The following is a 21,861-nucleotide window of genomic DNA, read 5'->3' on the forward strand; positions in this document are numbered from 1 at the left end:
AAAGGTTTCCATCCTCAACTCAGCAGCTGGCAGCTGCTGGGGGTGAGGGTGAACAGGGAAGGTGGAGCTTCTTCTGCTGCCTGGTGCCCTTCTGCCCGTGGTGGGGCAGGAGAAGGGCAGTAGGAGATCCTGGGTGGTGCTGTGCTGGTGAGGCTGGCAGATTGTTGCCCTCTGTTGTGTCTGGGAGGCTGCAGCCAAAATGGGGTTCTGGCAAAGGGTCACTGAGCCACTTAGAGCCTGCCCTTCTCCAAACACCTTCCAGCACCTCAGCATCTCTCTGCAATGCAGGAGCCCAGAACTGGACACAGCACTGCAGGGGTGGCCTGAGCAGTGCTGAGCACAGGGGCACAAGAACCTCCCTTGTCCTGCTGCCCACACTGCTCCTGAGCCAGCCCAGGATGCCATTGGCTCTGCTGCCCACCTGGGCACTGCTGCCTCCTCTGCTGCTCCTCTCTGCCAGCACCCCCAGCTCCCTCTCTGCCTGGCTGCTCTCAGCCACTCTGGCCCCAGCCTGTAGCGCTGCTTGGGGTTGTTGTGGCCAAAGTGCAGAACTCTGCCCTTGGCCTTGTTCAGTCTCATCCCCTTGGCCTCTGCCCACCCATCCAGCCTGGCCAGGTCCCTCTGCAGGGCTCTGCTACCCTCCAACAGCTCCACAGCTGCTCCTAGCTTGGTGTCCTCTGCAAACTCACTGCTGCTGGACTCAATCCCCTGCTCCAGATCATCAATAAAGACATTGAACAGGACTGTGCCCAGCACTGATCCCTGGGGCACAGCACTGGTGCCAGCTGCCAGCTGGATGTGGCACCATTCAGCACCACTCTCTGTGCCCAGCCCTGCAGCCTGTTCTTGTCTCATTTCAGAGTGAATACTCCTGCCCTAGCCCTGCAAGCCCCAGGTGCATCCAGGCTGAGCTCGGTGAGGCTGCTTAGTCTCTGGGCAGAAGTCACAGTTTATCCATTGGGGATTTTTAAAGCAGCCCTGAAGTGCTGCCTACCTTAGGTCTAGGTGTTGGTGCTTGCTCAAGTGAATCTCTCATGTGATGGAAGGAATGCAAACGTTTAACCTTTGGAATGCAAACAGGCTTCAGAACTTGAGATTGGACCTCCAGGTGGTGAAAGCAGGAGGGGATGGGGCAGAGCACAGCTTCTGAAGCTGCTTCTTGCATCCATTGCTTGCTGGTACCAGTTAGTCAAGTGCTGAAGCTTGGGAGGGTGATCAGTGCTGCCATCAGGAATCCTTCAGCTGTGTGCTGGAATGGGAGGCCTTTGGTTTATCAGGTGGAAAAGGAAGATCACAGACTCCTGGGCATCTCTTACAGGCAGCTGGAGGAGTTCTGAAGCGTTAAGTGTGGTGGTGTTTGCTGCAGGAAGCTTTCCATGAGGATGAGCAGAGGGCTGGAGCTGCTCTGCTGTGAGGAAGGACTGAGGCAGTTGGGACTGTGCAGGCTGCAGAGGAGAAGGCTCCCAGGGGACCTTATTGTGACCTTTCAGTATCTTAAGGGGGCTACAAGAAAGCTGGGGAGGGACTTTTTAGGCTGTCAGGTAGGGATAGGAGTGGGGGGAATGGAACCAAGCTGGAAGTGGGGAGATTCAGCCTGGATGTTAGGAGGAAGTTGTTCAGCTTGAGAGTGGTGAGAGCCTGGCAGGGGTTGCCCAGGGAGGTGGTGGAAGCCTGATCCCTGGAGGTGGAATAGGATAGGATAGAATAGAATCAACCAGGTTGGTGATCTTTGATCACATTGGGTGCTTCTGTGCTCCACAACCTCCCTGGGCAACCTGTGCCTGTGTCTCTCCACCCTCAACCTGTGCCAGTGTCTCACCTCCCTCAACCTGTGCCAGTGTCTCACCTCCCTCAACCTCTGCCAGTGTCTCACCACCCTCACTGCCAAAAACCTCTTCCTAACATCCAGTTTCAATCTCCCCTCTGCCACTTTGGTTCCTCCTCCTCCTGTCATTATGAGGTGGGCAAGAGTTTTGTATTAGCTTAGCATCTTAACAAGAAGTTGGGAAAGAGAATCATAGAACTGATTGGATTAGAAAAGATGTCTAAAGTCAACTGTCAGCCTGGCACCACCATGGCCACTAAGCCACGGCCCCAAGTGCCATGGCCACAGCACCTCCAGGCATGGGCACTCCACCACCTCCCTGGGCAGCCTCTTCCAATCCCTGACCACTCTTGCAGCAAGGAATTTTTTCCTCCTCTCCAACCTAACCCTCCCCTGGCACAAGTTCAGGCCATTTCCTCTCCTTCTATCACCTGTAACTGGGGAGCAGAGCCCAACCCTGGCCTCACTGCAGCCTCCTCTCAGGGAGCTGTAGAGAGCAATGAGGTCTCCCCTCAGCCTCCCCTTCTCCAAGCTGCACTACCTCAACTCTCAGCCTGTCCCCATACATAGCAGAGGGGTTGGTTGTGCTCAGATACAACCCCCCCCACACACACCCTGTTGCTGCCTCTTGTTTTGCAGCTCTGTGAAAGCCTGGGAAGGTCCTTGGCATGCTTCAGATTGCATCAGGTTTGCAGGCACAGCTCCTTTTAGTGCTTTCTTAGGAGCTTGAGGACCTTTTCCACTGCTGGCAAGGAAAACGATGTCTGCACTCCCTCTGCTGGCTCTGCTGAAGCAGCTTTCTCCTCCTGAGCTTTAGGTGGCTGAGTGGCACCTCTGCCACACAGCCCTGGCAGCACTTGGGAGTGAGGGGCAACTGAAGCACTGCAAAAGGGATTCTCCTGAAAACTGGGTCAGCAGATAGGGACTGAAAGCTAATCAGGTGGCTCAGATGCTGTCTGCTGCTCTAATGGCAAGCACTGGTGTTGTGTGTAACTGTAGTCTGGTGTGGGTTTGGGGGTGTCAGTGATTGGCTGGGGCTATCCCAGTGAAGACAACAAATATTTGTTCATCTAGACATGCAGCTGAGCCCCCTTCTTCTAGGTGTTGTGGGTCATCTTCAGTCACATCCTGTGATCCACAACCTCCCTGCAGGTGTTCAAAGCCAGGTTGGAATCATAGAATCAGTCAGGGTTGGAGGGGAGCACAAGGAGCAGCCAGTGCCAACCCCCTGCCATGCCCAGGGACACCCTACCCTAGAGCAGGCTGCACACAGCCTCAGCCAGCCTGGCCTCAAACACCTCCAGCCATGGGGCCTCAACCACCTCCCTGGGCAACCCATTCCAGCCTCTCACCACTCTCCTGCTCAACAACTTCCTCCTCACCTCCAGCCTCACTCTCCCCACCTCCAGCTCTGCTCCATTCCCCCCACTCCTGCCACTCCCTCACAGCCTCAAAAGTCCCTCCCCAGCTTTTTTGTAGCCCCCTTCAGATGCTGGAAGGCCACAAGAAGGTCACCTGGGAGCCTCCTCTGCTCCAGCCTGCACAGCCCCAACTCTTTCAGTCTGGGTGAGCAGCTGGACTTGAGATCTCCAAAGGCTGTTCCAACCTCAGCACTTCTATGGTTCTGTGCCTTCTGAAATGCTTTGGGTTGGGTCTTTGTGTGTAGTCTTAGCTGACCCTTGCAGCAGGGTGGACTTGCTTGGACTTGGTGATCTCAGAGGTCTCTTCCACCCTCACCAGTGCCATACAGCTGAGCTTAGCAATGCCTGCCTTGAACCTCAGACTAGAACCAGAACAGCTTTGGTTAGAAAAGACCTCTGAGGTCATCCAGTCCCAACCATCAACCCAACACCACCATGGCCATTAACCCACGTCCCAGAAGTGCCATGGCCACACATACCTCCAGGGCCATGGAATCACAGAGCCTTCCCCTTGTCAAGGAAAACCAGCTGAGAGTTCTTCTTGCCCAGGGAGGTGCTTCCATCTCCTAGCATGCTTTAGAAACCTCCAAGTGCAGGAGTCAGAGATTCCTACTCTTAAAATAGCTTAAAATAATAAAGGAGCTTAAAATAGCTTGGTTCAGACCCCTCTTTAAGCAGTTTTCCTCTGAGACTAAGTGTGGATGGAAAAATATTTGCTGTGTGAAAACCACTTTTTGACAGTGTGTGGCGTATTTAATAGCAACTGCTCAACAAGAAGGTAGTGTTCTAGTGAGCACCTGCCCTATTTTTTGAGAGTTAAGGATGAAAACTGCCTCCCAAAGGCTGTTTAGTCTCAGGGATGTGCATGAAGCATCCTGCCTCAAGCTGGATTGTGGCTGTCAGTGGCTCCGTGTCCCAGTGGAGGCCACTGCCAAGCAGTGTTGCTCAGGGAGCAGTCCTGGGACCAGTCTTGTTCAGCATCTTTGTGGGTGCCATGGACAGAGGCACTGAGTGCAGCCTCAGCAGGTTTGCTGCCCACACCAAGCTGTGTGGTGCAGCAGCCAGGCTGGAGGGCAGGATCCATCCAGAGGGACCTGCACAGGCTGCAGAGGTGGGCACAAGCCAAGCTCAGGAGGTGCAACAAGAGCAAGGGCAGGGTCCTGCAGCTGGGTGGAGGCAATGCCAAGCACCAATGCAGGCTGGGCAGTGAGTGTCTGGAGAGCAGCCCTGAGGAGAGGCACTTGGGGGTGCTGCTGGAGGAGAAGCTCAGCAGGAGCCAGCAGTGTGCACTTGCAGCCCAGAAAGCCAAGCAGAGCCTGGGCTGCAGCAGCAGCAGTGTGGCCAGCAGGGCCAGGGAGGGGATTCTCCCCCTCTGCTGTGCTCTGCTGAGACCCCAGCTGGAGTGCTGCATCCAGCTCTGGAGCCCCTGGGACAAGAGGGCTGTGGAGATGCTGGAGAGTGTCCAGAGCAGGGCCAGGAGGATGCTCAGAGCATCTCTGCTGTGAGCACAGCCTGAAAGAGTTGGGGCTGTGCAGGCTGGAGCAGAGGAGGCTCCCAGGGGACCTTCTTGTGGCCTTCCAGGATCTGAAGGGGACTCAAAAAAAGCTGGGGAGGGACTTTTGAGGCTGTGAGGGAGTGGCAGGAGTGGGGGGGAATGGAGCAAAGGTGGAGGTGGGGAGAGTGAGGCTGGAGCTGAGGAGGAAGTTGTTGGTGATGAGAGTGGTGAGAGGCTGGACTGGGTTGCCCAGGGAGGTGGTTGAGGCCCCATGGCTGGAGGTGTTTGAGGCCAGGCTGGCTGAGGCTGTGTGCAGCCTGCTCTAGGGTAGGGTGTCCCTGGGCATGGCAGGGGGGCTGGAACTGGCTGCTCCTCCTCGGCTTTCTTGTTTCTTCCTAAAGCCCAGTGCAGATCTACCCTGCTCTGCTTTAGAACTATACCCCCAGTTTAAACCTGCCCTCTTCCAACTTAATCCATGTCCCCACATCCCTCCAGGTAATTCATGGCATCTTCTGCTTCCTGGTGCTGTGGCATCCTCAGTTCACAGGATCTTAGGGGTTGGAAGGGACCCAAGGACATCAAGTCCAACTCCCATTCTTGATGCTGTGAGGTTCTTCTCATCCCCAGGAGTGAAACAGTCATTTCCCTGAGGTTAGAGGAAGCTCCTGACTTCTTCATGTGCTTGCTGCAGCTTTTGAGCTGCAGGAGTTAGATTAAAACTATAATTAGCTTCTCACTCATTAAGGCTTGGCTGTGAGCCCCTCCTTGGCTGTATGGGGAAAGAAACTCACCGAGAGCTGAGCAAGGCTCAGATGTGTCACTGCCCTTCAAGGAAGCTCACTGGAAACCATGAAATCTTGGCTCTAAGGAAGAGTTTGTGCCCTCACTAGAGGCCACTTGGGATTGGTCTCACCTGGATAGACTCAGCACTTTAGTAAGTGGGTTGGAATTTGTCACTGGGAATCATAGAATCAGTTGGAAGGAACCAGGAGAATCATAGGCTCATAGGATCTTGGAGTCATAGACTCATAGGGCTGGGTGATAGGTTGGGCTGGGTGATAGGTTGGACTGAGTGATCCTGGAGGCCTCTTCCAACCTGCCTGATTCTGTTACTCTGTGATTCTGTGGTCATAAAATCAGGCAGGGTTAGAAGGGACTGCCAGGATCAGCCAGTTCCAACCCCCCAGCCGCTGGCAAGGACACCTCACCCTAGAGCAGGCTGCCCACAGCCTCAGCCAGCCTGGCCTTAAACACCCCCAAGGATGAGGCTTCCACCACCTCCCTTTTGCTTGGGTTGCAAAAGACCTCTAAGATCATCCAGTCCAACCATCAACCCAACCCTACCATGGCCATTAAACCCTGTCCCCAGGTGCCATGGCCACAGGTTTCTTGAACCACCTCCAGGGATGAGGGCTCCACTACCTGCCTGGGCAGCCTGTGCCAATGCCTGAGCAGTTACTTGAATGGAGGAGCTGGCAGTGCCCTCAGCAGTGCCCTGTCCCCAGAGATCAGTCTGCTGCTGCTGCTGCTGCAAGCAGCCTTGTTGCAGAAGCTGCAGGATGGAGGAGCTGGCAGTGCCCTGTCCCCAGAGATCAGTCTGCTGCTGCTGCTGCAAGCAGCCTTGTTGCAGAAGCTGCAGGATGGAGGAGCTGGCAGAGTGCCCTCAGCAATGCCCTTTCCCCAAAGATCAGTGCTGCTGCTGCTGCAAGCAGCCTTGTTGCAGAAGCTGCAGGATGGAGGAGCTGGCAGTGCCCTCAGCAGTGCCCTGTCCCCAGAGATCAGTCTGCTGCTGCTGCTGCAAGCAGCCTTGTTGCAGAAGCTGCAGGATGGAGGAGCTGGCAGTGCCCTCAGCAGTGCCCTTTCCCCAGAGATCAGTGCTGCTGCTGCAAGCAGCCTTGTTGCAGAAGCTGCAGGATGGAGGAGCTGGCAGTGCCCTCAGCAGTGCCCTTTCCCCAGAGATCAGTGCTGCTGCTGCAAGCAGCCTTGTTGCAGAAGCTGCAGGATGGAGGAGCTGGCAGTGCCCTCAGCAGTGCCCTTTCCCCAGAGATCAGTGCTGCTGCTGCTGCAAGCAGCCTTGTTGCAGAAGCTGCAGGATGGAGGAGCTGGCAGTGCCCTCAGCAGTGCCCTGTCCCCAGAGATCAGTGCTGCTGCTGCAAGCAGCCTTGTTGCAGAAGCTGCAGGATGGAGGAGCTGGCAGTGCCCTCGGCAGTGCCCTGTCCCCAGAGATCAGTGCTGCTGCTGCTGCAAGCAGCCTTGTTGCAGAAGCTGCAGGATGTTGTTGTGTGCCACCAAAACAAACCCTTGTGGGAAGTGGCTTTCTGGAGAAAGAGCAGAAGAGGTCTGAGTTAGCTGAGTCAGAATGATAAGAGAACCATAGAACAGTTTGACTGGGAGGAGACTTTCAAGATCATGCAGTTCCAACCCCATGCCATGGCCAAGGACACCTTCCTCTAGTCCAGGCTGCTCATCCAGCCTGGCCTTGGATGCCTCTAGGGAGGGAGCATCCACAGCCTCCCTGGGCAGCCTGTGCCAGTGTCCTCACTACCCTCACTGGAATGAATTTCAGCTGCTGACCTCAAGTTTTCATGGCTGGGTAGAGTCTTGGCCCTGGGGGTCAGCCAGAGCTGAACTAACTCATGGCAGGAGGCTCCCAGATGGATTCTTTTGTTAGCCTTGTTGAGCTGGGCACTTGGAACTCCAGCTGAGGGTTCAGAGCTGCCTTAGTAAGAGGCTTGGGCACCTCAGAGTGTCCTCAGAGTCCTGCACCCAGGGAGGGACAATAAACTGCAGCAGTCCAGGCTGGGAGGTGACTGCTGGAGAGCAGCCCCAAGGAGAGGGAGCTGAGGGTGCTAGGGGAGAGCATCCATGGGGCAGCAATGTGCCCTGGGGGCCAAGAGGCAATGGGGTCCTGGGGGGCATTGAGCAGAGTGTGTCCAGCAGAGCCAGGGAGGTTCTCCTGCCCCTCTGCTCTGCCCTGCTGAGACCTCATCTTTGGCACTGCCTTCAGTTTGGGGCTCCTCAGGTCAAGAGAGGCAGGGATCTGCTGGAGAGGGTGCAGTGGAGGGCTGTGAGGATGAGGAGGGGACTGGAGCAGTGGGAAGGGATTGTGCCTGTGGCTGGGCATTGATGAGGCTGCACATCCACTACTGGATTGAGTTTTGGGGCCCTCACTCCCTGAAGGACATGGAAGGGATGGAGAATGATCAAATAAAGGCAACCAAGTTGGGAAAGGTTCTGGAGATCAGGGCTGGGGAGGAGCAGCTGAGGGAGCTGGGGGTGTGCAGTGTGGAGAAGAGGAGGCTGAGGGAGGCCTCAGGAAAAATTGCCTTGCTGCAGGAGTGGTCAGGGATTGGCACAGGCTGCCCAGGGAAGTGGTGGAGTCCTCATCTCCTGCCTTTCCTCACTCTCTCTCACCTTTCCCCTCTCTCCCTCTTGCCTTTCCCCATCTCTCTCTTGCCTTTCCCCTGCCTTACCCTTCCCCCCCCTCCCCCTCTCTCTTGCCTTCCCCCCCCCCTTTCTCTTGCATTTTCCTAGTCTCTGTCTCTCTTGCCTTTCCCCTCTTGCCTTTTCCCCCTCTTTCTCTCTCTCTTGCCTTCTTCCCCTTCCCCTTCCCCCCCTCTTTCCCCTTTTCCCTCTCTCTCCCCTTTTCCCCCTCTCTCTCTCTTGCCTTTCCCTCACTCTCTTGCCTTCCTCCCCCTTGCCTTTTCCTCCTCTTTCTCTCTCTCTCTGTCTTTCCTCCCCCCTCTCTCTTGCCTTCCCCCCTCCCTTGCCTTTTCCCTCTTCCTCTCTTCCCTTTCCCCCCTCTCTCTTGCCTCTTCCCACTTTCTGTCTCTCTTGCCTTTCCCTCGCTTTCTTGCCTTCCTCCCCCTTGCCTTTTCCCCCTCTTTCTCCCTCTCTCTCTGTCTTTCCTCCCCTCTCTCTCTTGCCTTCCCCTCCTTGCCTCTCCTCCCTCTCTCTCCTCCCTAACTGATTCCCCCCTTAGGGGACAGTGTCCTCAGGAGAGCTCAGGGCTGTGGCACACATCTGGAGCTGTGGCTCCCAACCCCCAAGGAGCAAAGCCATGTTCTGTGACTTCAGTGCCTTCAGAGCAGGTCCTAGATGGCAGTGGCCCCCGGGGGGGTGGGGGGAGGACAGTTTGTGTCAGCACAGCCTCTGGCTGTGGGGATCTGTCTGGTCTTCACTGAACTAATTAGATTAAAGAAAGGCTTTCCTGAGATAATCACTTGGCAAGCCTCTCCCTGGCTTCCAGCAAGCAGCCTTAGTGCCTTGCTGAAGGTCAAATGCTTGGTTTCCAGCTAGGTGCAGAGCAGTGAGCAGCTGGGGACAGGAAAAGCAAAGGGACACAGCATGGGGAACTGCTGCTGCAGCCTCAGCTCTCCAGCTGGGGCTTTGCTCAAGTGCTCCTAAGGCTTGGTTCTCTTCACATTCAACCTCCGGGTTGGTGAAGCAAGTATGAAATGCAAATACAGTCCCCTCAGGGGGCTGAGCTGTTCTGACTCCTGTGCTTCTAAGCTCCTTTTGAGCTTGATTGATAACTGGTCCTCAGCTTGATAGATACCTGGGTTTGAGCCTGATTGATACCTGGTTTTGAGCTTGATTGATAACTGGTCCTGAGCTTGATAGATACCTGGTTTTGAGCTTGATTGATGCCTGGTTTTGAGCCTGATGTATATCTGGTTTTGAGCTTGATTGATAACTGGTCCTGAGCTTGATAGATACCTGCTTTTGAGCTTGATAACTGGTTTTGAGCTTGATTGATAACTGGTTTTGAGCCTGATTGATATCTGGTTTTGAGGTTGATCAATAACTGATTTTGAGCCTGATTGATACGTGATTTTGAGCTTGATTGGTAACTGGTCCTGAGCTTGATAGATGCCTGGTTTTGAGCTTGATTGATAACTGGTTTTGAGCCTGATTGATATCTGGTTTTGAGGTTGATTGATAACTGGTTTTGAGCCTGATTGATATCTGGTTTTGAGGTTGATTGATAACTGGTTTTGAGCCTGATTGATATGTGGTTTTGAGGTTGATCAATAACTGATTTTGAGCCTGATTGATACGTGATTTTGAGCTTGATTGGTAACTGGTCCTGGGCTTGATAGATGCCTGGTTTTGAGCTTGATTGATAACTGGTTTTGAGCCTGATTGATATCTGGTTTTGAGCCTGATTGATATCTGGTTTTGAGGTTGATTGATAACTGGTTTTGAGCCTGATTGATAACTGGTTTTGAGGTTGATTGATAACTGGTTTTGAGCTTGGTTCATAACTGGTTTTGAGCTTGATAGGTACCTGGGTTTGAACTTGATTGATAACTGGTCTTGAGCTTCATATGTGGTCTTGAGCTTGATAGATACCTGGTTTTGAGCTTGAGAACTGGTCTTGAGCTTGATAGATACCTGGTCTTGAGCTTGATAACTGATCTTGAGCTTGATAGATACCTGGTTTTGAGCTTGATTGATACCTGGTCTTGAGCTTGATAACTGGTTTTGAGCTTGATAGATACCTGGTTTTGAGGTTGATTGATAACTGGTTTTGAGCCTGATTGATACCTGATTTTGAGCTTGAGAACTGGTCTTGAGCTTGAGAACTGGTCTTGAGCTTGATAGATACCTGGTTTTGAGCTTGACTCAAACCTGGCTTAGAGTTTGGCACCTGCCTGGAATTTCAAACTGGAGATTTTAGGCACATTGGAAGTTTTAGGTGAGTTGCTTTTAAGTGTAGTCCTGGAGGGCTTGTGATGTTTGCAAACCAGGTCTCAAATAGCTTCTGCAATCACTGAGCTATGCTGGGCTCCAGGGAAAAGATGGTTTTCCATAACAGGCAGACATTGGAATCATCTCCCAGGGCAAGTGGTGGATTCCTCTACGCTGGACAGTTTGAAGACTCAGCTTGGCAGGCTGCTGGGCCAGCTCACTTCAGCTCCACTATCAGCTAGAAAGGTTGGAGCAGATGATCCTTGGGGGTGTCCCTTCCAGCCTGGCATTCTGGGATAACACTCTTCAACCCAAACCATTGCACTAGTTGAAGATGTAAATGTAATTAGATGAGCTATGTGGCTTTATCCTGAGCTACTTGGGTGCCACTGAGTGCAGTTGGGTTGCAAAAGTAGGCAGTTGGAAGTTGCTGCAACAGGAAGCTGTTCAGTGTTGCAAGGTTTGACACCAGAGCTGCATTCAGGGTAGGTTCTTCAGTGTCTCAGAGAGACTTTGCTGTGGGAATTGGCAAAGGATCAAGAGTTGGAGCTGGTGAGCTTGGAGGAAAGGTGCCAAGGAGGTGCTGGAGTGGCCTTGCAGTTGGTGAAAGGGGGCTGCAAGAAAGCTGGGGAGGGACTTTTCATAAGAGCATAGAACCAAGCAGTTGGAAGAGAGCTCCAAGCTCATCCAGCCCAACCTAGCACCCAGCCCTGGCTAAGCAACCAGACCATGGCACTCAGTGCCCCTTCCAGTCTGTTTCTGAACATCTCCCAGGACAGCCACTCCACCACCTCCCTGGGCAGCCCATTCCAATGCCAATCACTCTCTCTGCCAACAACTTCCTCCTAACATCCAGCCTAGACCTGCCCTGGCACAGCTTGAGGCTGTGTCCCCTTGTTCTACTGCTGCTTGCCTGGCAGCAGAGCCCAACCCCACCTGGCTACAGCCTCCCTGCAGGCAGCTGCAGGCAGCAATGAGCTCTGCCCTGAGCCTCCTCTGCTGCAGGCTGCACCCCCCCAGCTCCCTCAGCCTCTCCTCACAGGGCTGTGCTCCAGGCCCCTCCCCAGCCTTGCTGCCCTTCTCCAAACACCTTCCAGCACCTCAGCATCTCTCTGCAATGGAGGAGCCCAGAACTGGACACAGCACTGCAGGGGTGGCCTGAGCAGTGCTGAGCACAGGGGCAGAAGAACCTCCCTTGTCCTGCTGCCCACACTGCTCCTGAGCCAGCCCAGGATGCCATTGGCTCTGCTGCCCACCTGGGCACACTGCTGCCTCCTCTGCAGCTCCTCTCTCCCAGCACCCCCAAGGGTCCAAGCCTTTTTATGAGGGCTTGTAGTGATAGGACCAGGAGGAATGGATTGAAGCTGGAAAAGGGGAGATTTAGGCTGGAGTTTAGGGAGAAATTCTTTACAGTGAGGGTGGTGAGACACAAGGAGGCTGTGGATGCTCCTTCCCAGGAGGTGTTCAAGACCAGGTTGGATGAGACCTTGAAAAACCTGTGCTGGAGGAAGTTCTTCACAGAGAGAGTGATTGGCATTGGAATGGGCTGCCCAGGGAGGTGGTGGAGTGCCCATCCCTGGAGGTGTTGAAGCCAAGCCTGGATGAGGCACTTAGTGCCATGGTCTAGGTGACTGCATGGGGCTGGGTGCTAGGTTGGGCTGAATGATCTTGGAGCTCTCTTCCAGCCTGGTTGATTCTATGATTCTATGGTGGGAGGAGTCCCTGCCTGTGGCAGGGGGGTTGGAACTGGATCCTTTCCAACTTAACCCATTCTGGGGTTCTGTGAACCCAACTTTTGCCCTGGCTCAGCGTTCAGTCTCCAAGCCTTTGAGTGAGCAGTGGCTGGAGCTGGAGCTTTTCCTGCCTTCCTGGCTCTGCTTGAGTTTTGGGTCTATTTGAGCCTCAAGTGCAGGCTTGAACAGAGCTTTCTGTTAATTAAAACTGAAGCAAGTTTGCTGTAATTAGTTGTGGGGCATTCTGCTTGATCTATTTTTGTCTCATTAGCAGCTGCAGCAGCAGCATCTCCATGGCTGTATAAACTCATTTGTCTGATCTGCTTCTTCTTGTGCTCTCGTGGCTTGTGGTCAGATGCAGTTGATAAACTGTCTCAGGCTGCTAGTTGGCCATTAGATAAGGATGTGATGTGGTTTGAAAGAGCACTCTTCAACAGGTGGTTTGCATGGAGCAAGAGAATGGTAGAGGTTGGGAGGATGCTCTGGAGATCAAGTCCAACTCCCCTGACAGAGCAGCATCACCCAGGGCAGGTCACCTAGGAACACACCCAGGCAAGTTTGGAAAGTCTGCAGAGAAGGAGACTCCACAACCTCTCTGGGCAGCCTGCTCCAGGACTCTGTCACCCTTGAATTGAAGAAGTTCCTCTTTGTGTTCAGGCAGAACTTCTCATGTTCAAGTTTGTGACCATTACCTCTCAGGGCAGCCTGCTCCAGGGCTCTGTCACCCTTAAATTGAAGCAGTTCCTCCTTGTGTTCAGGCAGAACTTCTCATGTTCAAGTTTGTGACCATTACCCCATGTGACTTGTGGTCAGATGGGGGTCTTCGGGGTCGTTGAGCTTCAGTGGTTGTCTTCACTGTAGATGCAGCTATGCCATGGTGCTTGCATGGCAGACTGGAACTGTTTGTGGCTAGAGATTGTTTGAGAGGCTTTCATAGGATGTCAGGGGTTGGAAGGGACCCAAGGAGCTCATCCAGTCCAAGCCCCTGCCAGAGCAGGAGCACACAACCTAGCTCAGGGCACACAGCAACACAGCCAGACAGGGCTGGGAAGGCTCCACAGAAGGAGACTCCACAACCTCTCTGGGCAGCCTGTGCCAGGGCTCTGGGACCCTTCCAGCCAAGAAGTTGCCCTTGTGCTGATCTGGAACCTCCTGTGCTGCAGCTTCCATCCACTGCTGCTTGTCCTGTGCCAGGCAGCAGTGAGCAGAGCCTGTCCCCCCCTCCTGACCCCCAGCCCCCAGAGATTTAGAGACATTGATTCAATCCCCTCTCAGTCTTCTCTTCTCCAGACTGAGCAGCCCCAGGGCCCTCAGCCTCTCCTCACCAGGCACTGCTCCAGTCCCCTCAGCATCCTCACTGCCCTCCCTTGGGCCCTCTCCAGCAGATCCCTGCCCCTCTGCAACTGGGGAGCCCAGAGCTGAAGTCAGCACTCAAGATGAGGTCTCAGCAGGGCTGAGTACCTTCAACCAAGGACCTTACATTTCTCTTTATGAGATGCTTATACCTGGACCTCAACCCAGACAAAGTGGTTCAGCCCAGCAGTCCCCTAGGCAGAAATGTGCCCTGCTGTTTGTCTGTCTCTTCATGAGGCAGGGCAGGCAGTGGTAACTGTCAGCCTTATCTGGGCATATGATACCTGAGGGTCTTGTTGACCTGGAAGTCTCCAAGTTATTGTTCAGCTCAGCCTGGCAGTCATAGTGTTTCAGGGAGGAATATATTGTTACTTGTGCCTCATCCTGCCCCTATTGTGTCCACAGAGCTGGCTTAGGTGATCAGACGTCAGTGTTCAGGTCTTTAAAGGGACATGGAGTGTTTGTGTGCTCCTTTATTTTGCCCTGGAGATCCATCTCTGCATGTCAGATCTGTCAGCCCACCCAGAACGAAGTGCAGGGTGGCTGTGGAGGCTGAGACTCCTGTGGGTAGCTCTGATAATCAGCTGCAGAGCTCTGATAATCAGCTGGAAGAGCTGCTCTTGGTCTGTGTGGCCTTTCTGGAGGAGGGGGATCTCCTCTGTCTACCACTATGGACTACTGTGGTCTAGTGATGAAGGATGCTGGGATGAAGGATGCTGGGATGAAGGATGCTGTGATGAAGGATGCTGGGATGAAGGATGCTGGACTGGCTGATGCTGGTGGTTCATAGTGATCAGATGTTGTGCAGAGGGATTTGGCTTAGTCAAGGACTTGTCAGTGTGAAACTAATGCTTGGACTCCACGATCTTGAAGGTCTTTGCCAAGCTAAAGGAGCCTTTGGTTCTCTGCAAGGAGTTACTGTGGCAGGCTTGAGCTGTGGTGAAGTTGAGCAGCAGGACAAGGAGGAGTGGGTTTGAAACTGGCAGAGGGGAGATTGAAACTGGATGACACTGGAACAGGTTGAGGGTGGTGAGACACTGGCACAGGTTGAGGGTGGTGAGACACTGACACAGGTTGCCCAGGGAGGTTGTGGAGTACAGAAGCACCCAACGTGATCTTTGATCACGTTGGGTGCTTCTGTGCTCCACAACCTCCCTGGAGGAGTTCAGGACCAGGCTGAACGAGACCTTGAGCAACCTGTTCTAGTGGGAGGTGTCCCTACCTGTGGCAGAGGGCTTGGAACTGGCTGAGCTTTGAGGCCCCTTCCAACCTAAACCCTATGAGGTGCTTCAGCTTCTGATCATCTTTGCGACCTACTCTGGACCTGCGCCAATATTTCCATGTCCTTCACCTTGGCGGGGGGGAGGTGAGGCAGAACTGGACAGAGTGCTCCAAGTGGGGTCTGCCTGGGGCAGAGTAGAGGATGAGGAGGAGTGTGAAGGGCAGGGTTGTCCTTGCAGTGTATTTCATGGCACTGAATGTCTCTCTTCTTTCCCTAGACCGTAGATGCCACTGGGCTGTGGGAACAGAACGCGCCATGGGACGAGCTCCAAGACCTCTCTCCGGATGGGTTCTCTTACTTGGGTGATGTCTCTGCTCTCCTGACTGTCTTCATACTCAAAGGATTTACTTTTTTTTCCTTTTGGAAGAGAAAAAACAAACCCAAATATTTGAAGTTGTGAAGTCCTCTTCCTGAGACTGGAAAGTGTTCTCCCACTAAAGCCTGGCAGGCATCATGGGTGATATGGCGAACAACTCCATCGCCTACAGCGGCGTCAAAAACGCTGTGAAAGAGACTAACCATGGAGAGTTTGGAGTTACCCTTGCAGAGCTCCGTTCTCTGATGGAACTTCGAGCTGCAGATGCACTGCATAAAATCCAGGAGTGCTATGGAGATGTTCATGGCATCTGCACCAAGTTGAAAACTTCACCAAATGAAGGTAAGGTCGTTGCGGTGCTGCTGAGGAGGAGACGACTCCTAGGAGAAGCCTTAGTCAGCTGCTGTCATAGAATCATAGGATCAAGAGGTTGGAAGAGAGCTCCAAGCTCAGCCAGCCCAACCTAGCACCCAGCCCTGCCCAATCAACATAGAATCATAGGATCAAGAGGTTGGAAGAGAGCTCCAAGCTCAGCCAGCCCAACCTAGCACCCAGCCCTGCCCAATCAACATAGAATCATAGGATCAAGAGGTTGGAAGAGAGCTCCAAGCTCAGCCAGCCCAACCTAGCACCCAGCCCTGTCCCATCAATGTAGAATCATAGAATCAAGCAGGTTGGAAGAGAGCTCCAAGCTCAGCCAGCCCAACCTAGCACCCAGCCCTGCCCAATCAACATAGAATCAAGCAGGTTGGAAGAGACCTCCAAGGCAATCACAGAATCATGGAATGGTTTAGGTTGGAAGAGACCTCAATTATCAGCCAGTTCCAACTCCCCTGTCATAGGCAGGGACACCTCCCACTAGAACAGGTTGCTCAAGGCCTCATCCAACCTGGTCCTGAGCACCTCCAAGCTCATCCAGTCCAACCTAGTACCCAGGCCTAGCCAGTCAACTAGACCATGGCACTAAGTACCCCATCTTAACTGTTCTTGAACACCTCCAGGGATGTCGACTCCACCACCTCCCTGGGCAGCCCATGCCAGTCACCAAGCAAATCAAGTCCTAACCAAATCACAGAATGTCAGGGGTTGGAAGGGACCCCAAAAGATCATCCAGTCCAACCCTCCTGCCAGAGCAGGCTTACTTAGAGTAGGTCACACAGGAGCAAATTCAGGCAGATCTTGAATGTCTCCAGAGAAGGAGGCTCCACAGCCTCTCTGGGCAGCCTGCTCCAGGTCTCTGTTGCCCTCAGAGTGACAAAACTTTTGCATCTGTTGCCGTGGAACCTCCTCTGCTCCAGCTTGCACCTACTGCCCCTTGTCCTGGCACTGGACAGCACTGAGCAGGGCCTGGCTCCATCCTCCTGACACTGCTCTTCACATCCCTCAGGCTCCTCTTCTACAGAGTTGAACTCCTTTTTCTCCTCTCCTCTCCTCTCCTCTCCTCTCCTCTCCTCTCCTCTCCTCTCCTCTCCTCTCCTCTCCTCTCCTCTCCTCTCCTCTCCTCTCCTCTCCTCTCCTCTCCTCTCCTCTCCTCTCCTCTCCTCTCCTCTCCTCTCCTCTCCTCTCCTCTCCTCTCCTCTCCTCTCCTCTCCTCTCCTCTCCTCTCCTCTCCTCTTCCCTTTCTTTTCCTTCCTTTCTTTTCTCTGCTTTCCTTTCCTTTTATCGTCCTCTCCTCTCCATTTCTCTTCCTCTCTCCATCTCTCTTCTCTTTTCTTTCCTTTCCCTTTCTTTCCTTTTCTCTTCCTCTCCTCTCCTCTCCCTCTCCCTCTCCTCTCCCTCTCCCTCTCCTCTCCCTCTTCCTCTCCTCTCTTTTATTTGTATATAGCAAACTTTCTAACAGCCTCTCATTGCCTCTTCCTCTTTTAAAGCAGAGTCATTCTATAGTCCTAAACAAGTCTGTGGCTTGGTTTTGAGTTGGCCTCCGTGCAGGTGAGCTGCTGGCTGGAGGAGCGATGGAGGTTGCCCTTTGAGCGTAGCTCATTGACCCAGATGGGAAGCAGCAAAGCAGGAGAGAAATGTCTCATTTGCAGGGCAAGTGTAGCATCAGGCTGCTGGGGAGCATGAGGTTTTAACAGTTTGGTAATCAATTCTGAATGCTTCTGTGCTGCTAACTAGTTCTTCTTGTCCCTCCTGCAACCAGCTCCCAACCTCTGTTTTCAGTCAGGGCTGCACTGAATGCTTGTTGCATTTAGACTACTTCTGTAGCTCTGAGCTCTACAAAGTCACCATCAAATCTGTACAAAATGGCTCTCAGGACAGCTTTAGGCACTTAAGAAGTGCTGTCACCATTGGGACAAGCTTTGAGAAGTCCTCACAGGATCTTAACTCTACAAAGAAGCATCTTTAAAGCCATCAAGATGGATTTGATGGTGCTCTGTGAAGATGCTCTTGCTCCCTGGAGTTGCTACTCCCAGGCAGGCTGTGGAGGTGTGAAGAAGGAAATAAATATCAAGTCTCTTTCCTAAGAGCTTTCCAGAAGATCTCCTTGAGATCCAGTCCTCTCTTACTTGTCTTTTCCAGTGGAAATGAAAGCTCTGAGTTTTAATTTGGGCAAGAAATGCAAGTCATAGAATCACAGAATCAGTCAGGGTTGGAAGGCACCACAAGGAGCAGCCAGTTCCAGCCCTCCTGCCATGCCCAGGGACACCTCACACCAGAGCAGGCTGCCCACAGCCTCATCCAGCCTGGCCTGAAACACCTCCAGGGATCAGGCTTCCACCACCTCCCTGGGCAACCCCTGCCAGGCTCTCACCACCCTCCTGCTGAACAACTTCTTACTAACACCCAGGCTGAATCTCTCCATTTCCAGCTTTGCTCCATCCCCCCAAGTCCTTTCACTCCCTGACAGCCTCAAAAGTCCCTCCCCAGCTTTCTTGTAGCCCCCTTCAGATGCTGTAAGGCCACAGTAAGGTCACAGTGGAGCCTTCTCCTCTCCAGACTGTCCCACCTGGCCTTGTCCCAGCCTGGAATTAGCCATCCCTGATGCCTCCATGTGAGACCTGGCAGTGAACAGGAGTCACTGCAATGCCAGCTTCTGTTCCTCAGCACCAGTGGGCTGCCTGGGAGGCGCTGCTGTGGAACATCTCCTGGGCAGGAGCTGCAGTCTCTGGTTACCAGGTTGCCCTGCTACAAAGAAGTGAAAGGCAATCTCCTTTCTGAGTGAAAAGGGCTGCTGTTGTTTTGTACAGTCAGGACCTGAACTGCACTGAAAGTTGGACCCTGGCTCACAGTAGTCTGCAAGGTTTGAAGCCCTTTGTCCTTGCAAGCCAGGTGGGTGCCTGACTGGGAGAGGACCGTGGTGCACTGAGCCCCAGTCCCTCGTGTGCTGCAGGGTCCCCCTTGTGTCACAGAACCACAGCATGGTAGGAGTTGCAAGGGACCTCTGAAGATAACTGAGTCCAAGACCCCTGCCAAAGCAGGGTCATTAGGGCAGGCCACGGAGGAAAACACCCAGATGGGTCTTGAAAGTCTCCAGAGGAGGCTTCTCAGCTTTGCTGGGTAGCCTGGTCTGCAGCTCCTGCACTCACACCAAAGAAGTTCTTCCTCGTGTTGAGGTGGAGCTTCCTGGGCTCCAGTTTGTGTCCATTGCTCCTTGTCCTACCACAGGACACCACTGAGCAGAGCCTGGTCCCTTCTTGACACCTGAGCATTGCTCAGATCCTCCTCAGCCTTCTCTCCTCCAGGCTACCCAGCCCCAGGGCTCTCAGCCTTCCCTCAGCACACAAAGGTTCCACTCCCTTCAGCATCCTCATAGCCTCTGTCAGGCTCTCTCTGCTTTATCCCTGCCCCTATTGAACTGGGGAGCCCAGAACTGGACACAACACTCCAGATGTGGTCTCATTAGGTCAGAGCAGAGGGGCAGGAGGTGCTGGCCACACTCTTCTGAATGCACCCTAGGAGACCTTTGGCCATCTTGGCCACGAGGGCACATTGCTGTGCCATGGATGTCCCTGAATGTGCCAAGCAGCTGAATAAATGGCAATGAGGAGTTTCAGTAAACCAGAACTAGGAAGAGTTAGATCTCCTTTCTTGCAGGATTGTTCTGCCCTTCTGGTTGTCATCAAGACCTTTCCCTTCCCAAAGGGTCTGGCACTTAGCTGCCCTCTCCTACCATCACTGACTTGAGGAAAGGGCACCACAGAGTCATAGAAGCAGTCAGGGTTGGAAGGGACCACAAGGATCAGCCAGTTCCAAGCCCCCTGCCATGCCCAGGGACACCCTACCCTAAAGCAGGCTGCACACAGCCTCAGCCAGCCTGGCCTCAAACACCTCCAGCCATGGGGCCTCAACCACCTCCCTGGGTAACCATCTTTGAAGTATGAGAGCAGCTCAAACACAGCAAAGCCTCAGCAGTCAAAAGGTTAAGTATCATAGACTCACAGAATGCTTGGGGTTGGAAGGGACCTTAAAGATCATCCAGTTCCAACCTCACTACCCTGAGCAGGGACTCCTCCCACCAGCCCAGGTTGCTCAAGGCTTCATCCAACCTGGCCTTGAACACCTCCAGGGAGGGGACATCCTCAACCTCCCTGGGCAACCTCAAAGAAAAGGAATTTCATCTCATGGTTAGATGGAGCTTCCTGTGGTCAAATTTATGCCCATCATGGGGGCTGTAGCAGCTCTGCTCTGAGCACAGGCTGAGAGGGTTGGGGCTCTGCAGCCTGGAGAGGAGAAGGCTTCCAGGAGACCTTCCAGGATCTGAAGGGGACTCCTGGAGGGGCTGGGGAGGGACTACAGACAAAGTCTTGGAATGAGAGGAGGAGGAGGAATGGGCTTGAAGTGGCAGAGGGGAGATTGAAAGTGGATGTGAGGAAGAAGTTGTTTGCAGGGAGGGTGATGAGACACTGGCACAGGTTTCCCAGGGAGGTGTTGGAGGAATGTGATCAAAGATCACATTCTGTGATTCTGTGCTCCACCACCTCCCTGGAGGTGTTCAGGACCAGACTGGATGAGACCTTGAGCAACCTGTTCCAGTGGGAAGTGGTCCCTGCCTGTGATAGGGGAGCTGGAACTGGATGATCCTTGAGGTCTCTTCCAACCTAAACCATTCCATGATCCTGTAATTGCCTTTTGTCTTATAACTAGGAACCACTGAGAAGACTCTGGCCCCATCTTCCTGACACCCACCCCATAGATGTGTAGGCATTAGTCAGGTGAATTAATTCCTAAGCATTGATCTGAAGGGGCTCTGAAATAAGTAGGCCATAGGAGAAAGAAGAGAGGCAGAAAACTCTGGTGACAGAGCCTGCAGAGTGCTGAGTGTGAGCTGTGTGTGAGAGAAGGTCAAGTGCTGGCCCTAGCAGAAAAACCTCACTTGATGCTGCCCCTAGTAGAGAAACCTCACTTGATGCTGTCCCTAGTAGAAACACCTCACTTGATGCTGCCCCGAGTAGAAAAACCTCCCTTGATGCTTTCCCTGGTAGAAAAACCTCAATTGATGCTTTCCTTAGTAGAAACACCTCACTTGATGCTTTCCCTAGTAGAAACACCTCCCTTGATGCTGCCTGTAGTAGAAAAACCTCCCTTGATGCTTTCCCTGGTAGAAAAACCTCAATTGATGCTTTCCTTAGTAGAAACACCTCACTTGATGCTTTCCCTAGTAGAAACACCTCCCTTGATGCTGCCTGTAGTAGAAAAACCTCACTTGATGCTTTCCCTGGTAGAAACACCTCACTTGATACTGTCCCTAGTAGGAACACCTCACTTGATGCTGCCCCTAGTAGAAACACCTCACTTGATGCTGCCCCTAGTAGAAACACCTTCCTTGATGCTGCCCCTAGTAGGAACACCTCACTTGATGCTGCCCCTAGTAGAAAGACCTCACTTGATGCTGTCCCTAGTAGGAACACCTCACTTGATGCTGCCCCTAGTAGAAACACCTCCCTTGATGCTGCCCCTAGTAGGAACACCTCACTTGATGCTGCCCCTAGTAGAAAGACCTCCCTTGATGCTGCCCCTAGTAGAAACACCTCACTTGATGCTGCCCCTAGTAGAAAGACCTCCCTTGATGCTGCCCCTAGTAGAAACACCTGACTTGATGCTTTCCCTAGTAGAAAAACCTCACTTGATGCTTTCCCTAGTAGAAAAACCTTACTTGATGCTGCCCCTAGTAGAAACACCTGACTTGATGCTTTCCCTAGTAGAAAAACCTCACTTGATGCTTTCCCTAGTAGAAAAACCTTACTTGATGCTTTCTCTAGTAGAAAAACCTCACTTGATGCTGCCCCTAGTAGAAACACCTCACTTGATGCTGCCCCTGGTAGAAACACCTCACTTGATGCTACCCCTGGTAGAAAAGCCTCGCCTGTGACACGAGGATGCACTTCAAATTGCCGTCAGCTAACTTTCTGTCTTGTCCTTTAACCAGGTTTAAGTGGAAATCCAGCAGATATAGAAAGGAGAGAAGCAGTTTTTGGGAAGAACTTTATACCTCCTAAAAAGCCAAAAACATTTCTGCAGTTAGTATGGGAAGCACTCCAGGATGTGACACTAATTATCTTAGAAATTGCAGCCGTAGTATCCTTGGGCCTTTCTTTTTACCAGCCTCCAGGAGGAAATGAATCATGTAAGTAACCTTACAAAGAGGTATCTACCTGTATTATTCTGCTACTGACTTGCCTGCTCCAGTAGAAATGAGGAGGAGGCAGTGGGAGAGAAGCAGCTTGCTGAGAGAGCACTGCTCAAATAGCAGCTCCTTAAAGGGGCAAGGGGAAGATTTCCCTCCTCATGAACTGGCATCTTT

At 53.0% G+C, this 21,861-nt stretch overlaps 1 protein-coding gene across 6 annotated transcripts in view; it reads left to right on the top strand.

The window, feature by feature from the left end:
* The window catches only part of ATP2B1 (ATPase plasma membrane Ca2+ transporting 1), an 88,293-nt gene that overhangs the window by 16,581 nt on the left and 49,851 nt on the right, over positions 1-21,861 (top strand). For all 6 annotated transcript variants that reach the window (XM_064154924.1, XM_064154927.1, XM_064154925.1 and 3 more), the window contains exons 2-3: positions 15,021-15,461; positions 21,487-21,684. In XM_064154924.1, the coding sequence (XP_064010994.1) occupies positions 15,257-15,461; positions 21,487-21,684 (403 nt within the window). In that variant the 5' untranslated portion in view covers positions 15,021-15,256. The remainder of the gene's footprint in view (positions 1-15,020; positions 15,462-21,486; positions 21,685-21,861) is intronic.

This window comes from Pogoniulus pusillus, chromosome 15, assembly GCF_015220805.1.
Source record: "Pogoniulus pusillus isolate bPogPus1 chromosome 15, bPogPus1.pri, whole genome shotgun sequence".
Classification (NCBI taxonomy): domain Eukaryota; kingdom Metazoa; phylum Chordata; class Aves; order Piciformes; family Lybiidae; genus Pogoniulus; species Pogoniulus pusillus.